The 18,432-nt window shown below is 38.5% G+C and overlaps 1 protein-coding gene across 6 annotated transcripts in view; it reads right to left on the reverse strand.

Annotated features, from left to right (window-relative positions):
- wdfy3 (WD repeat and FYVE domain containing 3) overlaps positions 1-18,432 on the reverse strand; it is a 407,974-nt gene that overhangs the window by 128,224 nt on the left and 261,318 nt on the right. For all 6 annotated transcript variants that reach the window (XM_087985817.1, XM_043696108.2, XM_043696088.2 and 3 more), the window contains one exon: positions 16,747-16,907. In XM_087985817.1, coding sequence (XP_087841943.1) covers positions 16,747-16,907 — 161 coding nt within the window. The remainder of the gene's footprint in view (positions 1-16,746; positions 16,908-18,432) is intronic.

An 18,432-nucleotide genomic window follows, 5' to 3' on the forward strand; every position in this document is an offset into this window, starting at 1 on the left:
AACTCCTAGCTTATTTTGTACACTTGAATCCAGTTTTCTATCCTCTCAATTCTACTTTCTCTGGTATTTTCTAATGTCCTATTTTGCCAAAGGTTTTACTAAGTGTACATATACTACCAACATTGTATACCCCAAATCCAATGTGCCTGTTAGCCTCTGAACCCATTTCTCCAGGAGGTGAGAGATAATTGAAGTGGGATATTCTCTTTGGAGGGTTGATGCAGACTTGACAGCCCACTGCACTCTTTCTGCATTGTAGGGACTCTGAAATTTTGCATTACTTGCTATTCCACAACCATAATTTCTGATATCCTCCCCAGGCGTCACTATTACTGTACAAAATACTGATGTTTTCAACTTCAAGTGATTTTAAAAGCACTAGTTAAAGGCTGAAGCAGTTTCTGCACTGAAAAGTATCAGAAGTGAAGAAGCTGTAAGCACCTGCAAGTTGAAGTACATGTTTTCAATCTATTCCTATGATTATCCTGAATTACAATGGACATTTCTGACTTACTAACACCATATGAACCTGGTTTATGCCAGAATACATGAATTTATTGTAATTATCTGGTTGTCCAGTACCACACAAAAGTTAGTATTCATGCATCTCTGAAATTCAGAGCTTTTCAGCGATTTTCATAGGAACAAGAGTAGTCAGTTCATCTCTCTCATTGAAGGAGATCATGGCTGATCTGCTTCTGATCTTTATATACCTGTCTTGACTCCATATCACTTCATGATCATCTCTATCAAATTCTGACTTAAAGTCATTGAGTTTTAATGATCCTTGTGGGAGAGAATGCTACATTTCTAACAACCTTTGCATGAAAGTGTTTTTACTTCTCTTTCGATTAGTGGAGTCTGATTTAAAGTACTCTTTGCCAAGAGTTCCCCACCATAGAAAACAGTTGCTCCTTATCTGTACTCTTCCAATGGGCTAATGAGTGTCAAATAACATTTATGTCACACAAGCGGCAGGCAATGATGATCTCCAACAAAGCAGAATTGAACTATCATCGTTCACATTCAGTGGCATTACTATTGCTGAATCCTCCAGTATAAAATCTGAAGGGTTATCAGTGAAACTGAACTAACCATATAAATACCGTGGGTATCCATCGTGACTTGGAAATATACTGCCATTTTTTCAGTGTCACTGGGTCAAAATTTTGGTATTTCCTCCTTAAAAACATTATGGATGTAGATAAACTGTTGCAGTCTTTTCAGAGTAAGAAGGAAACTCACCACTATATAAGGGGCAATTAGGAATAGGTAATAAATGCTAACCCGGTTACCCCCAAATGAATAAAATTTCCAACATCCTAAAAACCTCAATTAAATCACTATCCAGAAAATCAAATTTTCACTGCAACATATTTCGCAAACAAACATTTTTAAAATGGTATTATATGACTTTTATCTTCACATGCTGTAAGGTTTGATTAGATAATAAAATCAGGATTTGAAATGTCTCAAACCAAGCACTCAGGTATGCACCAACTTTTATCATCCACGAGGTGGTGCAGGAGTCAGGCTTTCTCCTCCATGTGGATAATCAAGATTCCATTGTACTGAAAATTGTTGTTTCAGCATAACAGCCAATATTTATTTCTATGTTCAAATTGAGCAGTCCAAATATAAATGTGAATCACTGACTACATTAATTAGAGCAAATGTTAGCCACACACTATAAGTAAATTAGGCAAAACACAAACTTCAAGCAAAAATAAAAACAGACACATCTACTGTTCATACTGCATTGTTCAGTAATTGACAAGAAAAGGAGTGTTTGCTGCTTTCAATCTTTTACCTAATGATCAGCTACTAGCATTTTTCATAACTGTCAATTAGCACTGTACGGAGAACAAATTCTTCCATGAAATTACCTGGATGTAGCTTCCATAAAGTTGTAGGTTAGAAGAAACAACAGTAACAGATCTTCTGAGCTAACCATGTTAGGTGTTATAATTTTCACATTTATATATCACAATGGGCTCTTTCCCAACATTTTAACATTGAAAATTATTTGTACAAATCTACTTCCTGTCTTCACCTTTAAAAGTATTTATGTCCAAGGTAAAAACGTCATGTTAGACATGTTATCTTCAAAGTAGATTTTTAAAAAAACCTTGCATTTTAATTTTCTCCTCCTTCTTTAGTCATTTATTCTTTGGTCCTTAGTCACACTCACTTAAGTGTGCAGAGCAATCTTGTTTTGCTACTCTTCAGTGTTGGTAACAAAACAGTAGCATTAACAATACATTTTGGGTTCTATTGCATCCACCTCTCTCACAACTCACTATACAGATCTCTTCAATGGGTTTTACCCTGCTCATAACATCAAGAAAACCTCATGGACATATTTGTCAGCATCTCTCAGTGAATGAAACATGTTATCATAGTGTGAGTTTTCTAGTTCATTGAACAGCCAATCACCCTAATTGACAGAAGTTTGCCATTCTTTGATGGTTCAGTTTTGCAATACTTTCTTCAGACTTCTCTTTCTTATCTCCCCCTAAATCTACCCACCAATAGACTCTTAAGTACAATGGAAATGGCATTAATTGATCAATTGCTTGGTATTTGATTTTGTGTTTCTCTTGATTCTTCTCAGTCTTCTGTGCTGTAAGGGCTTTTGCCCGAAACGTTGATTTTACTGCTCCTCGGATGCTGCCTGAACTGCTGTACTCTTCCAGCACCACTAATCCAAAATCTAGTTTCCAGCATCTGCAGTCATTGTTTGAAATAATACAACAATTCCATGGCTAGTCAAATATGAAGTCACATGACACCAGTCCAACAGATTTATTTGAAATCTTAGATTTTTGGAGCACTGCTCCTTCGTCAGGTAATCCACTTCACCTGACGAAGGAGCAGTGCTCCAAACGTTTATGATTTCAAATAAACCTGCTGGATTATAACCTGATGTTGTGTGACTTCTGACTTCATCCACTCTAGTCCAACGCTGGCATCTCCAAATCACAGTCAATTATGATTAATGCTTGAAGAGTTTCTCTTAAATAGCTCTTTTAAAGTTTTATGCATTTTGTTGCAAATTCTGAAAACTAACCAAAGCATCAAATATATACCATTGTCAAATTCTGAAAGCGAAAGAAAGATTAAAATTTCAATTATGATCCTTCATTACAACTTCACTTTTAAAGCAGTCCTGAAGAAATCAGAGTTCAAACAACCTAATAGTCCACAAAACTAATAACCGACTGATGTACTGACTCCTTATTTACAAACAACTGATGGCTGATTAATGCCTGGTTTATTTATCCATCACGTTATAGAGTCAAAGAGAGGTGCAGCACTGAAACAGACACTTTGGTCCAACTTGTCCATGCTGAACAGATATCCCAACCTAACCTAGTCCCACCTGACAGCACCCGGCCAATATCCCTCCAAACTCTTCCTATTCATATACCTATCCAGATGCCTTTTAAATGATGCAATTTTACGAGCCTTCACCACTTCTTCTGGCAGCTCATTCCATACATGTACCACCCCCTGCGTGAAAAGGTTGCCCCTTAGGTCTCTTTTATATCTTTCCCCCCTCACCCTAAACCTATGCCCTCTAGTTCTGGACTCCCCGACCCCAGGGAAAAGACTTTGTCTATTTATCCAATCCATGCCCCTCAATTTTTTAAACCTCTGTAAGGACACCCCTTAGCCTCCGACGCTCCAGGGAAAACAGCCCCAGCCTGTTCAGCCTCTCCCTGTAGTTCAAATCTGCCAACCCTGGCAACATCCTTGTAAATCTTTTCTGAACCCTTTCAAGTTTCACAGCATCTTTACGATAGGAAGGAGACCAGAATTACACGCAATATTCCAACAGTGGCCTAACCAATGTCCTGTACAGCCGCAACATGACCTCTCAACCCCTGTACTCAATACTCTGACCAATAAAGGAAAGCATACCAAATGCCTCCTTCAGTATCCTATCTACCTGCAACTCCACTTTCAAGGAGCTATGAATCTGCACTCCAAGGTCTCTTTGTTCAGCAACACTCCCTAGGACCTTACCATTAAGGTGTACAAGTCCTGCTAAGATTTGCTTTCCCAAAACGTAGCACCTCGCATTTATCTAAATTAAACTCCATCTGCCACTCCTCAGCCCATTGGCCCATCTGATCAAGATCCCATTGTAATCTGAGGTAACTTACTTTGCTGTCCACTACACCTCCAATTTTGGTGTCATCTGCAAACTTACTAACTGTACCTCTTATGCTCACATCCAAATCATTTATATAAAATGACAAAAAGTAGTGGACCCAGCACTGATCCTTGTGGCACTCCACTGGCCACAGGCTTCCAATCTGAAAAACAGCCCTCCACCACCACCACCACCCTCTGTCTTCTACCTTTGAGACAGTTCTGTATCCACCTGTATTCCATGAGTTGTAACCTTGCTAGCCAGTCTCCCTTGGGGAACCTTGTCGAACGCCTTACTGAAGTCCATGTAGATCACATCTACTGCTCTAAAACTCAATCAAGCTTGCTAGACGTTATTTCCCACACACAAAGCCATGTTGACTATCCCTAATCAGTCCTTGTCTTTCCAAGGAAGTGCACATCCTGTCCCTCAGGATTCCCTCCAACAACTTGCACACCACCGACGTCAGGCTCACTGGTCTATAGTTCCCTGGCTTGTCCTTACCACCTTTCTTAAACAGTGGCACCACGTTAATCAACCCCCAGTCTTCCGGCACCTCACCTGTGACTATCGATGATACAAAATATATCAGCAATCACTTCCCTAGCTTCCCACAGAGATTGAGGGTACATCTGATCAGGTCCTAAAGATTTATCCGCTTTTATGCGGTTCAACAGATCCAACACTTCCTCCTCTGTAATATGGACATTTTTCAAGGTGTCAGCATCTATTTCCCTACATTCTATATCTTCCATGTCCTTTTTGTATGCAAAATACTCGTTTAGTATCTGCCCCATTTCCTGCAATTCCACACAAAGGCCACCTTGCTGGTCTTTGAGGGGCCCTATTCTCTCCCTAGTTATTCTTTTGTCCTTAATGTATTATACAATCCCCTTTGGATTCTCCATAACCTTATTTGCCATGTGCCCTTTTTGCCCTCCTGATTTCTCTCTTAAGTATACGCCTACTGCCTTATACTCTTCTCAGGATTCACTTGATCTATCCGGTCTATACCTGACATGTGCTTTCTTCTTTTTCTTAACCAAACCCTCAATTTATTTAGTCATCCAGCATTCCCTTAACCTATCGGTCTTTCCTTTCACCCTAACAGGAATATACTTTCTCTGGATTCTCGTTATCTAATTTCTGAAAGCTTCCCATTATCCAGCCGCCCCTTTGCCTGCGAACATTTGCCCCCAATCAGCTTTGGAAAGTTCTCGCCTAGTACCGTCAAAATTAGCCTTCTTCTAATTTAGAACTTCAACTTTTAGATCTGGCCTCTCCTTTTCCATCGTTATTTTAAATCTAATAGAAGTATGGTCACTGGCCCCAAAGTGCTCCCCCACTGACACCTCAGTCACCTGCCCTGGCTTATTTCCCAAGAGTAGATAAGTTTTACACCTTCTCTGGTAGGTACATCCACATACTGAATCAGAAAATTTTCTTGTACACACTTCAATTCCTCTCCATCTAAACCCTTAATGCTATGGCAGTTCCAGTCTATGTCTGGAAAGTTAAAATCCCCGACCATAACCACATTATTCTTACAGATAAATGAAATCTCCTTACAAATCTCCATCTCAATTTCCCTCTGACTATTAGTGGGTCTATAATACAATACCAATAAGGTGATCATCCCTTTCTTATTTCTCAGTTCCACCCAAATAACTTCCCTGGATGTATTTCCAGGAATATCCTCTCAGCACAGCTGTAATGCTATCCCTTACCAAAAACACCATTCCCCCTCCTCTCTTGCTCCCTTTCTATCCTTCCTGTAGCATTTGTATCCTAAAACATTAGGCCGCCAGTCCTGTCCATCCCTGAGCCATGTTTCTGTAATTGCTATGATATCCCAGACCTATGTTCCTAACCATGCCCTGAGTTAATCTGCCTTCCATGGTGGCCTCTTGCATTGAAATAAATGCAGATTATCAGTTCTACCTTGATCTCTGCTTTTCCCTGATTGTTTGACTCGCCTTTGTTCTCAATTCTACCAGTGTCAGTCTCACTATCTCCCTGGGTCCCAACGACACTGCCCCCACCTTACTAATTTAAATCCACCCAAGCAGTTTTAGCAAATCTCCCTGCCAGTATATTAGTCCCCTTCCAATTTAGGAGCAATCTGTCCTTCTTGTACAGGTCATTTCTACCACAAAAGAGCTTCCAATGATCCAAAAATGTGAATCCTTCTCCCATACACCAGCTCCTCACCCATGCATTCATCTGCTCTCCCCTCGTATTCCTGCCCTCACTAGCTCATAGCACGGGGAGTAATCCAGATATTACTACACTCTAGGACCTCCTTTTAAATTCCTGCCTAACACTCTGTAATCTCCCTTCAGAATCTCATCCTTTTCCCTTCATATGTCATTGGTTCCAATGTGTACAATGACCTCCTGCTGGCCCCTCTTCCACTTGAGAACATTCTGCACCCTCTGAGACATCCTTGATCCTGGCATCAGGGAAGCAACACACCTTTCTGATTTTTCACTGCTGGCCACAGAAACGTCTGTCTGTGCCTTGGACGAGAGAGTCTCCTAACAAAATCTCTCTTGGAACCCAATGTATCCCTCATTGCGTTAGAGCCAGTCTCAATACCAGAAACTTGGCTGTTCGTGCTACGTTCCCCTGAGAATCCATCGCTCCCTACATTTTCCAAAATGGCATACTTGTTTGAAATGGGAATAGCCACAGAAGATTTATTGCAGATATAATCCTCATTAACATGTAAACTCCCTGAACTCCCACATCCGACAAGAGGAGCATATCACTCTACTAAAGACCAGTTTTGCTGCTTCCAACCTACAGACACAGTAAATAGCACTGTCTTATTCCTCTGAAAAACACTGCTCGAGGCTAATTTAATACTTATGGCTTATATTTTTAAGTTTAATCAAGAGACATATAATCGAGAACGAAGCCACTCTACTCACTACTGCAGACTCACTGTAAGGCCACGCTTAAAATATCTACTTATCTGTTTCTGTGCTGTGACCTCTCCCAAACAGGTTCCTCCAAGGTGTGAATTTTATTTTGTTAATTTTCCCAGATGCACTCCGATGAGCAGCGATACATGAATTCAAACAGCAAGGCAGTAACAGTGCAGATCCACTGCTGTGTAAGTTAGCAATGTGGGCTTCTTTCTCTCTCTCTCTCTCCCCCACCCCCTGCACTGACCTCACCATATGCTTCCTTTGTCTGTCCCTCTCCCTTTAAAAGTGCTGTTGTTTCAACTTCATTTTTCTCCAAAATTCCAAAACAATGCAACAGCATATAAAACAGTAATTGCTGCTCCTGGAATTCAAGGAAATCACCTCTAACACCTAAAGCTTTCCTGTTCTCCATCTTGGATTACCCAGAATCCACTATCTTTTATTCCATTTGGTCTCAGGCATTACCTTAGGTCATATTAAATGTTAACATATTCCTCTGTTTTTGTAAAAGAATCCATATAATAATGACAAGCAAACAAAACCTACAAAGTGACAATATTTGATATTCCGATTTTTTAATTTGCGGATTAAAGTTCCCAATGTCCTTTTTTCCAGTATATCCAACAGTTTCTTGGAACTTGCTCCTTTCTTTGTAAAACTACCAGATACTGACTGACTTGCTCACCATCCATTTCAATTTGGAGACTCCTTCATTTTCCATTTAAAACTGCAATAGTAATTCCTAGGCGGTTTCATTAAGAGTAATTTATCATACAACTTTTTATTGATGTAGTCTTAAATGGGTTGTTGAATTCCTTTCCAGACTTTCACCCAATAATTTCACTAAGATAAGCTTTTGCTGCTAAGGTACTTGTCACAACCCTGACCTCTTTAGGTTCCCACGCTAAAAACAAGTTTCACATTCCTGGCATCACCCAATATTGGAAATTTCAAAATAGAATGCTCCATTTTATTTTCTTTCGAAAGCTTTAATCGCCCAAATTATATCTTTCACATAGGGATCTTTCATACTTGTACTAAACTTTAATACTTCAAAACTGGCATCTGGTTTTATTGGGGCAAGTTCAACTGTTCAATTAGACTTTGCAATTCTTCCATTTCAGTTTTGGATGTTGCTTTTTTTGTGAGCCCCCACTTTGACCAATTGCAATAAGACTAATATTTTCCAAATAAGATTGCAAGTGACATTTGGTCCATTCTGCTTGAGTTCCAAGTTAATGCAGTTAAAAGTAACATAACCCTGACTTCCAATTTAAAATTCTGCTTTAAGTCCAGTTATGGCAGTATTTTTGACTGCTCACACCCATAAAGACATTATGCACATGAATCAAAGATACCTGAAAGCAGACTCCAAAGTTGCCAGAAAGATATGGTTGCATTTAACTAAAGACAACTCAATGTTAACAAGATATATTTCACTAAGTAGTACTCCACAGGCATCATTTAGACCATATGCCGAGATCATACATTTGGTGCCTCTTTTGGAGGATGAAGAAATACAGGTACATATCCCTTTATCTGAAATGCTTGGACCAGCTGCTTTGAAGAAATTGGAATTTTGCGGTTTATGGAACTAATGTAGTGCCCCTGTAGGGTGCAGGGCAGCAACCCATAATTAAACATAAATACTGTACTGCAGCAAAAACTTATCAATACTCACACTAAGCAGGATAAATAACGACTAGAATAAAGAATAGAAGACTACCACACTTTATTTATAGAATAGTGTACTGATAAATGAAATCAATCCATCATAAATATTCAACAACATTTTATTTCCATAAAAAAAATTACAAGAAAAACATTTGGGAAAACATAAACTTACAAAGCTTATTTATAGAGTAATATATACAAAGTCATGAAATACATAGACTGCAAATATTCAACATTTTATTTCCATAAAAACATTCCAAATAAAAACACATTCGGTAAAATTTAAACATACACAGCTTCAGCACTATGGCAGGCAGAGGTTTTAAAAGCTTCTTCAAGTGTCATCTGTCTCATTAACATTGGTTTCTGTCTACGCAATCTCTCTTTAATTGAGTAAATTGCCATAATCTCTTGCTCACTGATAAATGAACATTGTTCAAGGCCAGCAATTAACTGATCACACATTTTCACCATATCGTCAATGGGGACTTTTTCAACTGTGTTCACTAACTCACTGTCGTCATCATCATCATTACTATCCTCACACTTATCTATACAGGAACCTGTATTTAAAATCATTTCAGCAATGTTCTCATCGCTCAAGGAATGCACGATACGCACAGCATTGACAATGTTCAGTATTTTTTCGATGTCAACTTCATGTAATTTATTTACACTTTCGTCCGATAACTTTTGTGCGTAAGTAACAAGGCTTGCTATCATCTTTTGCTCTTCAGTGACATGAAATCCTTCAACTCTCCATCTGCAGGCTCATTTACAAGAAACATCGTTGTGGGCCGGAATCTGCGCCAAGCATTTGTTAATGTTGCTTTACCAACATCATTCCAAGCATTAGCAACTGTGTAAATGGCATCCTTAAGACTAAACTCTTTCAGGAAGTCTTGAATTTCTATCTCTATCTCTCTGTTGACTGCAGCAAGCATATTATTTAAAAAATAGCCGTTATACTCGCTCTTCATGGAGCGTAAAATTCCTTGGTCACAAGGCTATAATACCGACGTCACATTAGAGGGCAAGTAAATGCCAAAAACATTACTTTTCACAAGCTGTTTGGCACTTTTCTTCCAGTCCAGCTTGTCTGCAATGAGCTTGTGTCGCTGGTACGAAGTGTTTACCCATGCTTTCTTGTTTGCATAATAATGCACAGGCAAATTGTGTACACCTTTAAGACATCTTGGATGTTTGCTTTTCCCAATCACTACCAATTTCACCTCGTGTGCCTGCAGCATTGACAGACCCAATAATATTTAGTCTGTCCTTAGTTTCCTTAAAACCTGTTCGTGGTCTCTCATTAGCCGTTGGTAATGTTTTTCTCAGGACGTAGCGCCAGTAGAGTGTTGTTTCATCAGCATTATAAATTTGTTCAGGACTAAGGCTTTCGTCAGATACCAGCTTGGCAAATTCACCAAGATAATTTTCAGCTGCTTCATGGTCATTAGAAGCCTTTTCGCCACAGATTTTCAGGTATTTCACACCATTACGCTTCTCGAATTTCTGCAGCCAAGCTTCTGAATATTGACATTTGCCTTTAATGTTCAGTTCTCTATGATATTTTCTAGCTTGTTTCATGACCAAACCAGTCAGTCGCAAACGTCCACTTCTTCATTGTCCAATCCACTCCATTAACACACAGTTAAGAGCTTCATTTTTTGCCCTATGCAGTGTTTTCCTATTTTTCATTAGTTGATGGTCATCACTGTCACCATAAAAATTCAGTAACTTGTCTTTCTGTTTCTTCAAATCATAGACAGTGGTAGTTCCAACACCATATTCTTCAATAAGACACCACACAGCCACACCACGATCAAGCTTCTGCAATAACTCTACTTTCTGCATTATTGATAATTACATTATTGCGAGCCATAGATGTACCTGCACCTCTTTTTGACATTTTCACTCTAAAATTAAACAATTTAGCACAGTAAAAACAAAACCCAACTGACAACTCCCCGCCGTCACGTGGGTTGAGTGGGTGCGGCCTTCGCCTGCCAAGAAAACCCTGTTATTTTACGCAGACACGACGGATGCTGCACGCTCCATGAAAACCTTCAGTTTTCTGAGCTTTTCGGTTTTTGGATGTTCGGATAAAGGGATTTGTACTTGTATTTCTGTCTCTCTGCTGAAATGCAGCTCTTAAATCAATCGATCTACATCCTCAAGCATTTGTTGCTAACAAGGCTTTTTGCTCATAAGACGAATTTCCAAACTGCTTTTCCGGCCATCGGTGAACCTACTTTTTATGGTGGACTGGTCCCCATTTTTCTTCAAAATCTCACATCAACAATAAACCCAATCAGGACGGGCATTTTCCTTGCATTTCCATTTATGATATCGGGCTGGATGTTTCATATCTGGCACCTCTGTGTACACCCCAAATTCTCACCAACTTTGTTGTTGTTCTTATTTTTTTGTCAACTTAGACTTCCTGATCACATGATTTCTGCATCTAATGGTATTCCTAGTTTGTAGTATATTTATTGTCCTTGTTAGATTTTGCCCTGTATTTTGCCTTCTATACATTTCGGGATTGTAACTGTTTTACCTATCCCTCCTATTAATAGGACTTATTTCAACAGATAATGATCTTTTTCTAGGGACATATTTGCTCCTGGACCCAATGTTTGAGTTTACACTTTATTCTCTTGCCTGCCATCTTTGTACTTTATGTTCTCAATCCATTGGCTGAACCTCTTGCCACTTGTGCTGTATGTTCATGTAAGCTTTATGTTTTCTAGTGGTCTCACCTGCTCGACGTATAATAGATGCATTTTATTGTTGGACTAGCCCTTTTAGCATGATGTTCATAGCTGTGTAATATTTGGGAATAAGGGGTATCTGGCTCCTTATTATTTTCTATAACTCCTTCAGAAACTGCAAATTTGCAATCCATACAAAACAGGCTGGAAGAGTGTCCCTGAGCAGTGTGGTTCCTATACTGTACAATTATTATTTTCCATCTTTACTAATAACCTTCCATGGACCTCTCCCTTATAATAAGCCATATATTCCTGACAAACTGGCTTAAAATTATCTTATGTCTTAAGGTTCACCAATTCTGAGACTTTTTCTTAACAGGAAGGCAGAAAGGTTTTTTTAAAATGAGTTCAAATGGTCCAAGAAAGTAGAACTCATTGTAGCCCCCTCCCAAGCTGGGGGTTGATCACTTGTTACTGATGGAACTTCAGTATTCCGACTAAATACTAACAGATCAGGACTATATCCTCCAGTTATCTGCAATACTTCTCAGCACTGCCCACTTTAGTGCAAATGATGGCAAATCAACCAAATTGCATGTTAAAATTTTTCTGAACCACTTCATCTTTTACTTCAAGGCACTTCTCCCGCAACCCACTGTTAAAAGGTTCTCTGCTACCATATTCATAACAATTATGCTCATATTTGCAGATTTATCTCTAAATTCAGAGTTAAGAAACCTCATATCTACTCCTCACCACAACCTCAATCATCAGAGACTTTGCTGGTGGTTCAAGTCCAGTCCCTATCCACAGTTCATTTCATATCTTCACTACGTATTATTGACTAACAAAATCAACTTCCCAAATCCACAAAATGTATACTGAAAATGTTTTTTCTTGATACAGTTGCTTTAAATCCATAGTCAGTGCCTCAATGAAACCTCTTCCTAAGGGCAAGCATAACATAGCTGTGTCCATCAGTATTTCATATGAAATTCACATCTATCAAATCAAATGTGGGCGGCACGGTAGCACAGTGGTTAGCACTGCTGCTTCACAGCGCCAGAGACCCGGGTTCAATTCCCGCTCAGGCGACTCTGTGTGTGGAGTTTGCACATTTTCCCCGTGTCTGCGTGGGTTTCCTCCGGGTGCTCCGGTTTCCTCCCACAATCCAAAAATGTGCAGGTTAGGTGAATTGGCCATGCTAAATTGCCCGTAGTGTTAGGTGAAGAGGTAAATGTAGGAGAATGGGTCTGGGTGGGTTACGCTTCGGCGGGTCGGTGTGGACTTGTTGGGCCGAAGGGCCTGTTTCCACACTGTAAGTAATCTAATCTAATCTAATCTTCAATGATCTTATCAAACTCTCAATCTCTTATTCTGGCATTCTTTCCTAAATTTGTAGCCTATTGGACACAGATGGGCAAATTGCCTATTTCATTTTAACACAACTAACATATTGTCTTTATATTTCTACTCCTGATGTTAATAACACTTTGTTAATTTCTTTAGTAGAGAGTTTATGTTCCAATTGCAAAAATTGCAAATTCACAGGTATTCCAAATACAATAACATTGTCATTTTCCCTATTCAGTTTCTTCACTGATTGTCTACTTAATATTAAGTGGCATTTTATTGGTCATTACATCAATGCTAATGGAATGACTGATTCCAATTATTTTACAAAGAATGATCATTCTTTTCAAAGGTTTTAATGCGTTATCATGCTCAAATTTGAAACTGGTGGATCTTTCAAACTCAGGTAGCCAGTCAATTTCACATGCTGGAGATGTGCATCTAGTCAGGTTGTGTCATCAAAACATTAATTTCTGGGCTGAAACTTCTTGTGATCAATATGTCACCCTCTTTTTGGCCTGTATCTCCACCTTCTTCTAATTCATGCTTAGGTTTTGAATATTATATTGTTTGGGATAGTTCATGGTGAAATGGTATTACAAAATCATTATGGCTCAGAAAGAGACCATTCAGTCCATCGTGCCTGCACCAGTTCTAGTATCAATCTCCTGCCTTTTCTCCTATCCCCACCCAGTATTTCTATCCAACTAAGTGTCCAATGTCTTCTTGAATATCTCAATTAAACCTGCTTCCACAGGCAGTGCATTCCCCATGCTAACTATTCGATGTGCGAACAAGTTTTTCCTCTCATCACCCTTGCTTAGTTTGCATACCATGTTAAATCTACACCTTTCAATTTTTAAAATTATTTTATGAGGGGGGAACAGCTTATCCCTATCTATTCTGTTCAGGCTGCTCTTGATTTTGAAACATCTTGGCCTTCTTTACTCCAAGACAAACAGTCCAAACATCTTAACCTATCCTCACAACTAACGTTCCTCATACCTGGAACCATTCTTGCAAATCACTTCTGAAGTCTCTCCAGTGCATTTGCATCTTTCCCAGAGTGTGGTCCCAGTAATTGTACATTACACTCCAGCTAAAGTCTAACGTCTCTTGCATAAATTTTACATCACCTCCTTGCTCATGCACTCTACATAACTATTATTAAAGCCAAGAACACTATGCCTTATTAAATGATCTCTCCACCAGTCCAGCCATCTGCAATGATCTTTGCACCATATACAAGTGGGTTCCTCTGCTCCCAAATCCCCTTTAAAATTATACCCCTTACTTTATATTGACTTTCAATCTTCTTCCAACTAAAATGCATTACCCCATACTACTCTGTATTGAACCGCATCCGCCACCTATCTACCCACTCCATCAACTTGTCAACATGCCTTTGGTGTTCCACACTTTCTCACAGTTTACTATTCTTCCAAGTTTAGTGTTATCTGAAAATTAGCAAAAGCAAGGTTCCCAAGTCTGGGCCCTGGAGAACGCCACTACAAATGTTCCTCCATTGCAAAAAATATTGATCGACCATTATTGGTTTTCTATCACTCAGACAATTTTATAGCCACTGTCCCTTTTATACCATGACCCATCATGTTTGCCACGAGCCTGTTGGGTGCCACTGTTCCAAATAACTTCTAGAAATTCATGTATACCACATCAACAGCATATCCTCACTGACCCTTTCTCTTACATCTACAAAACACTCCAGCAAATTCAATAAACACAATTATCTCTTTAAAAATCCATGCTAATTCTTCCTAATCAACCCACCCTTATCAAGGTGACTATTAAGTCTATTCCAAATAACTGCTTCTAGAAGTTTATCTATCACTTAAGTTAAACAAACTGGTCTGTAAATGCGGTTTGCAATTCTGCAATCTACTGACATCTTCCCCAAATCCAGACAAAGATTATGACCAGTTCCTCCACAATTTGTACCTTCACTTGTTTCAGAATCCTTGGATGCATCGCATTTAGTCCCAGCGCCTTGATGACTAAATACCAACAATCTATCAAAGATTTCTTCCGTTTTAATTCTGAACCCTTTTTGCGATAATTTCCTCCTCTGTCACCATTGCCTGGTCAGCTACCTCCTTTTGTAAAGGGGATGCAAAATGTTGATTTAACATCTCAGCCATGTCCCTTGCTTCTGCGTGTAAATCCCTTGTTGGTCTCCGATTGGCCCTACTCCTCCGTTAATAACTCTTCTACTGTTTATATGCCCAAAAAAATGACCTGGGGATTTCTCTTTAGGTTAGCTGCTTTTCTCTCATTATTCCTCTTTGCTTCTCTTACTTGCTTTTTCACCTCCTCCCTAAACCTTTGGTATTCCTGTCGGTTTTCAATTGTATTTTCAGCCTTACAACACTCTTCATTTGCACTTAAATGACTACTCACCCCAGATTTGAACCGGAGACCTTTTGCATGTTATTTCAATGCATGTCCTTAAGCAAAAATCATACCTCTAAAAACCAAGAATAGTATTTTGAATCGTACTTGAAACATTGATTGACGACAACCTGAACATTTCTGGTTTTTTTTAAAACTGCAAGTACCAAACTTTCTTCATTTCTCAAAACAGTCAATAGTAGTCGTCTTAATTTCTTTTAGTTACAGTTTTCTTTTCATACTCTTGTCAGAAACCTGTATCTAGACTGTCTCACCAATTCGTTAGCACCATATCCTCCATTTTGTGTTTTTGTGCCAGTAACCCTCTTTGTGATATAAACACTGCTAGAAAGAAATGCTTTCTTAGGGACATATTTTTAAGGCTTATGTCATTTGTTCTAGCAATATATGTTTATCTGCAAATCTAACTCCTGTCAAAACTAGAAGTCTGTTCATGCCTGATACTTTGGCACAATTCAATATCACAGATGCCAGCAAAGCTGGAGGTATTTCCAAATGAACATTCTGCAGCCTTGCATACAATCTACTTACTTTGATTATGTACTCTTCAATGTCCTCCTAAATTTATCAAAGTCTGACTACTCTTCATAAGCCGTTAAAACTTTTTGATAAATTTTATCCATGGAAGTTAATTTGTTCAAAATTTTATCTATATTGAAATCATCAGTCTTCAAAACTGAAAAAAAACGTCTTATCCTCCTCATGTACGTCTACAAAAGTGTCAAGGCCAAACCTGGTAAAGTAGTAACCCAGGTCCACATTGTAACTTAATTCTTTCACTGGTTATAAGACATATTTTCAGGAAATGGTTGTGTAATCCGAAACTTTACATTTTGATGCAGCCATCCTCTGTGATCAATGTTATATACTAAAGATAATTGTATTTAAATAGATACAAGTCCACACATTTAATGAGAGCTTTATTTCATTTAACCATGCCACAAAATTCACATGCTGCTTATTAGTTCCCCATATTTGTACAACCAATTCACAGCAATTAACCCTAATTGATATATCCATCACTCCTTCCCTCATTCCCCATTAGATCTCAGGCATTCCTTCAGACCATGTTAGATGATGACAGGTCATTATTAGATAGCTACTTTAACTTTTGCAGCATGGTAATTAATTTTCTGGAACATAAATGCTCCATTTCTTGACACCTGTTTCCAAGGTCTGTTGCAAATTCAGTTTTGGGAGGTTCATATCAAAACAACTCAAATCATTCAAATATTTTGTGGCAATTTGCAACTTTGTGTGGGACACTTTCTTGCTTCAATATGTTGGATTGAATATCCTTTAAAACACAGGTTACTGGTTTGTTCCTTAACTTGCAGCAAATTCTGGGCTATTACGTCATGTTGACTGACATCCAATGAATGTCCAGAATTCTACTTTATACATAATTATAAATTACCATTTTAATATTATGAAAAGTCAGTTTCATTTTTCTTGAGACTCATTCATGCTATCAACTCACCTGTCCTATCAGCTGAACAATAAAGTCAACCACAAGTTTGGATTCCTTGCTGAACATGCCTTGCCAAAGCTTGTCCACGAGTCGTTGTGTGAAGTAAAATACATTGTTCACTAATATATTGTAACTTCCTCCACTGGTAATTGGTAGTGTTGCATCTTCACCTGAAACATTTGTGAAGCATAAAAATGGTCTGTTAAACTACAAAATGAGTATGGCAATTACAAAAGTATACTGCATAACTTTTAAAATGAATTAGTCCACTATTTCTATGAAGATTTTAGGTTTTAGTTATGCATTTCACTTTATGAGTAGCAACTTTTTATTTTAAGAAGGGTGCAATCTGAAGTGAGAGTTTAAAATTATAGTTTTCCTCAATAACTTTAGAACACTAATTTCATCTATTGCCATGTTAAAAATTTCCCTCGTTGGATATTAATGTGACATTCTCATATAAAGTATCAGGACATTTATCACTGCATTTTTTGGTTCATTTTTAATCAATAGAGCAGCACTTTATATTAACCTCATTAAAAAGTGCAGTCTGATACTTTGCATATGATCATGATCACAGGACAATTTGAATTTCCAGTATCAGAACTACAATAATCATTTCAGGAAATGTCCTAAATTCATTTATGAGAGACAAAAATGTACATACAACCAATTCACAAGATTAAAAAAACAAAATTTGAGATTGAATCTTATCAGCTCATAGTAGAAATTACCACACCAATAATGAATAAAAATCAATGTAATGAAGAACTACCAGCATCATTTAATCTTTCAGTTTTTAAGATTGCCTGGAATAGTTTGCAAAATCAAAGCGTCTGTGTGTTGACCTGTTAAAAACAGTTTTAGTATCCACAGATGTGAGCGTTGCTGATGGGGCTAGCATTGATTCCCTATCACTGATTGCCCTTGAGAAGATGGTGATGGAACTGCCTTCTCGAACTGCTGCTGTTCATTTCTGTAGGTGCCCCCACAATTCTGTAAGGGAGATCCAATAACTTTGACACAGTTACACTGAAGGAATGGTGATATATTTCTAAGTCATTACGGCAAGTGGCCTGTGAGTGAACCAACACGTTCCTATGTATTATTGTCCTTGTCCTTCTAGATGATAATGTTTGCGGGTTTGGGTATAGATAATATCTAGCTAGAGACTTTGCTTGAAAGTGTGAGCAGTTATTTGAAATTGCCAAAAACGGACTGCCAGCAATTAAATATCTAAAAACAAATGTAGTAATAGGTTTTTGCAAGGTGTGTGAAGGTTTGTAGCTCAGGTTGAGATTTAGGGTGTAGGTTTGCTCGCTGAGCTGTAGGTTTGAAATCCAGATGTTTTGTTACCTGTAACATCATCAGTGGCTACCTCCAAGTGAAGCGAAGCTGTTGTCTCCTGCTTTCTATTTATATCTTTCTCCTAGATGGAGTTCCTGCGGTTTGTAGTGATGTCATTTCCTGTTCATTTTCTGAGAGATTGATAGATGGCATTGAGATCTATGTGTTTGTTTAAGGCATTGTGGTTGGAGTGCCAGGCTTCTAGGAATTCTCTGGCATGCCTTTGCTTACCTTATCCCAGGATAGATGTGTTGTCCCAGTCCAACAAGCCACCACACACTGCAGCACAGACGAACTTCGGAAAACAGAGGAGAACCACCTATACAACGTATTCAAGAAGAACGGATA

The sequence above is a fragment of the Chiloscyllium plagiosum genome, unplaced genomic scaffold (assembly GCF_037043375.1).
Source record: "Chiloscyllium plagiosum isolate Xiang-an unplaced genomic scaffold, Cpla_swu_hap1 HiC_scaffold_1, whole genome shotgun sequence".
Lineage (NCBI taxonomy): Eukaryota > Metazoa > Chordata > Chondrichthyes > Orectolobiformes > Hemiscylliidae > Chiloscyllium > Chiloscyllium plagiosum.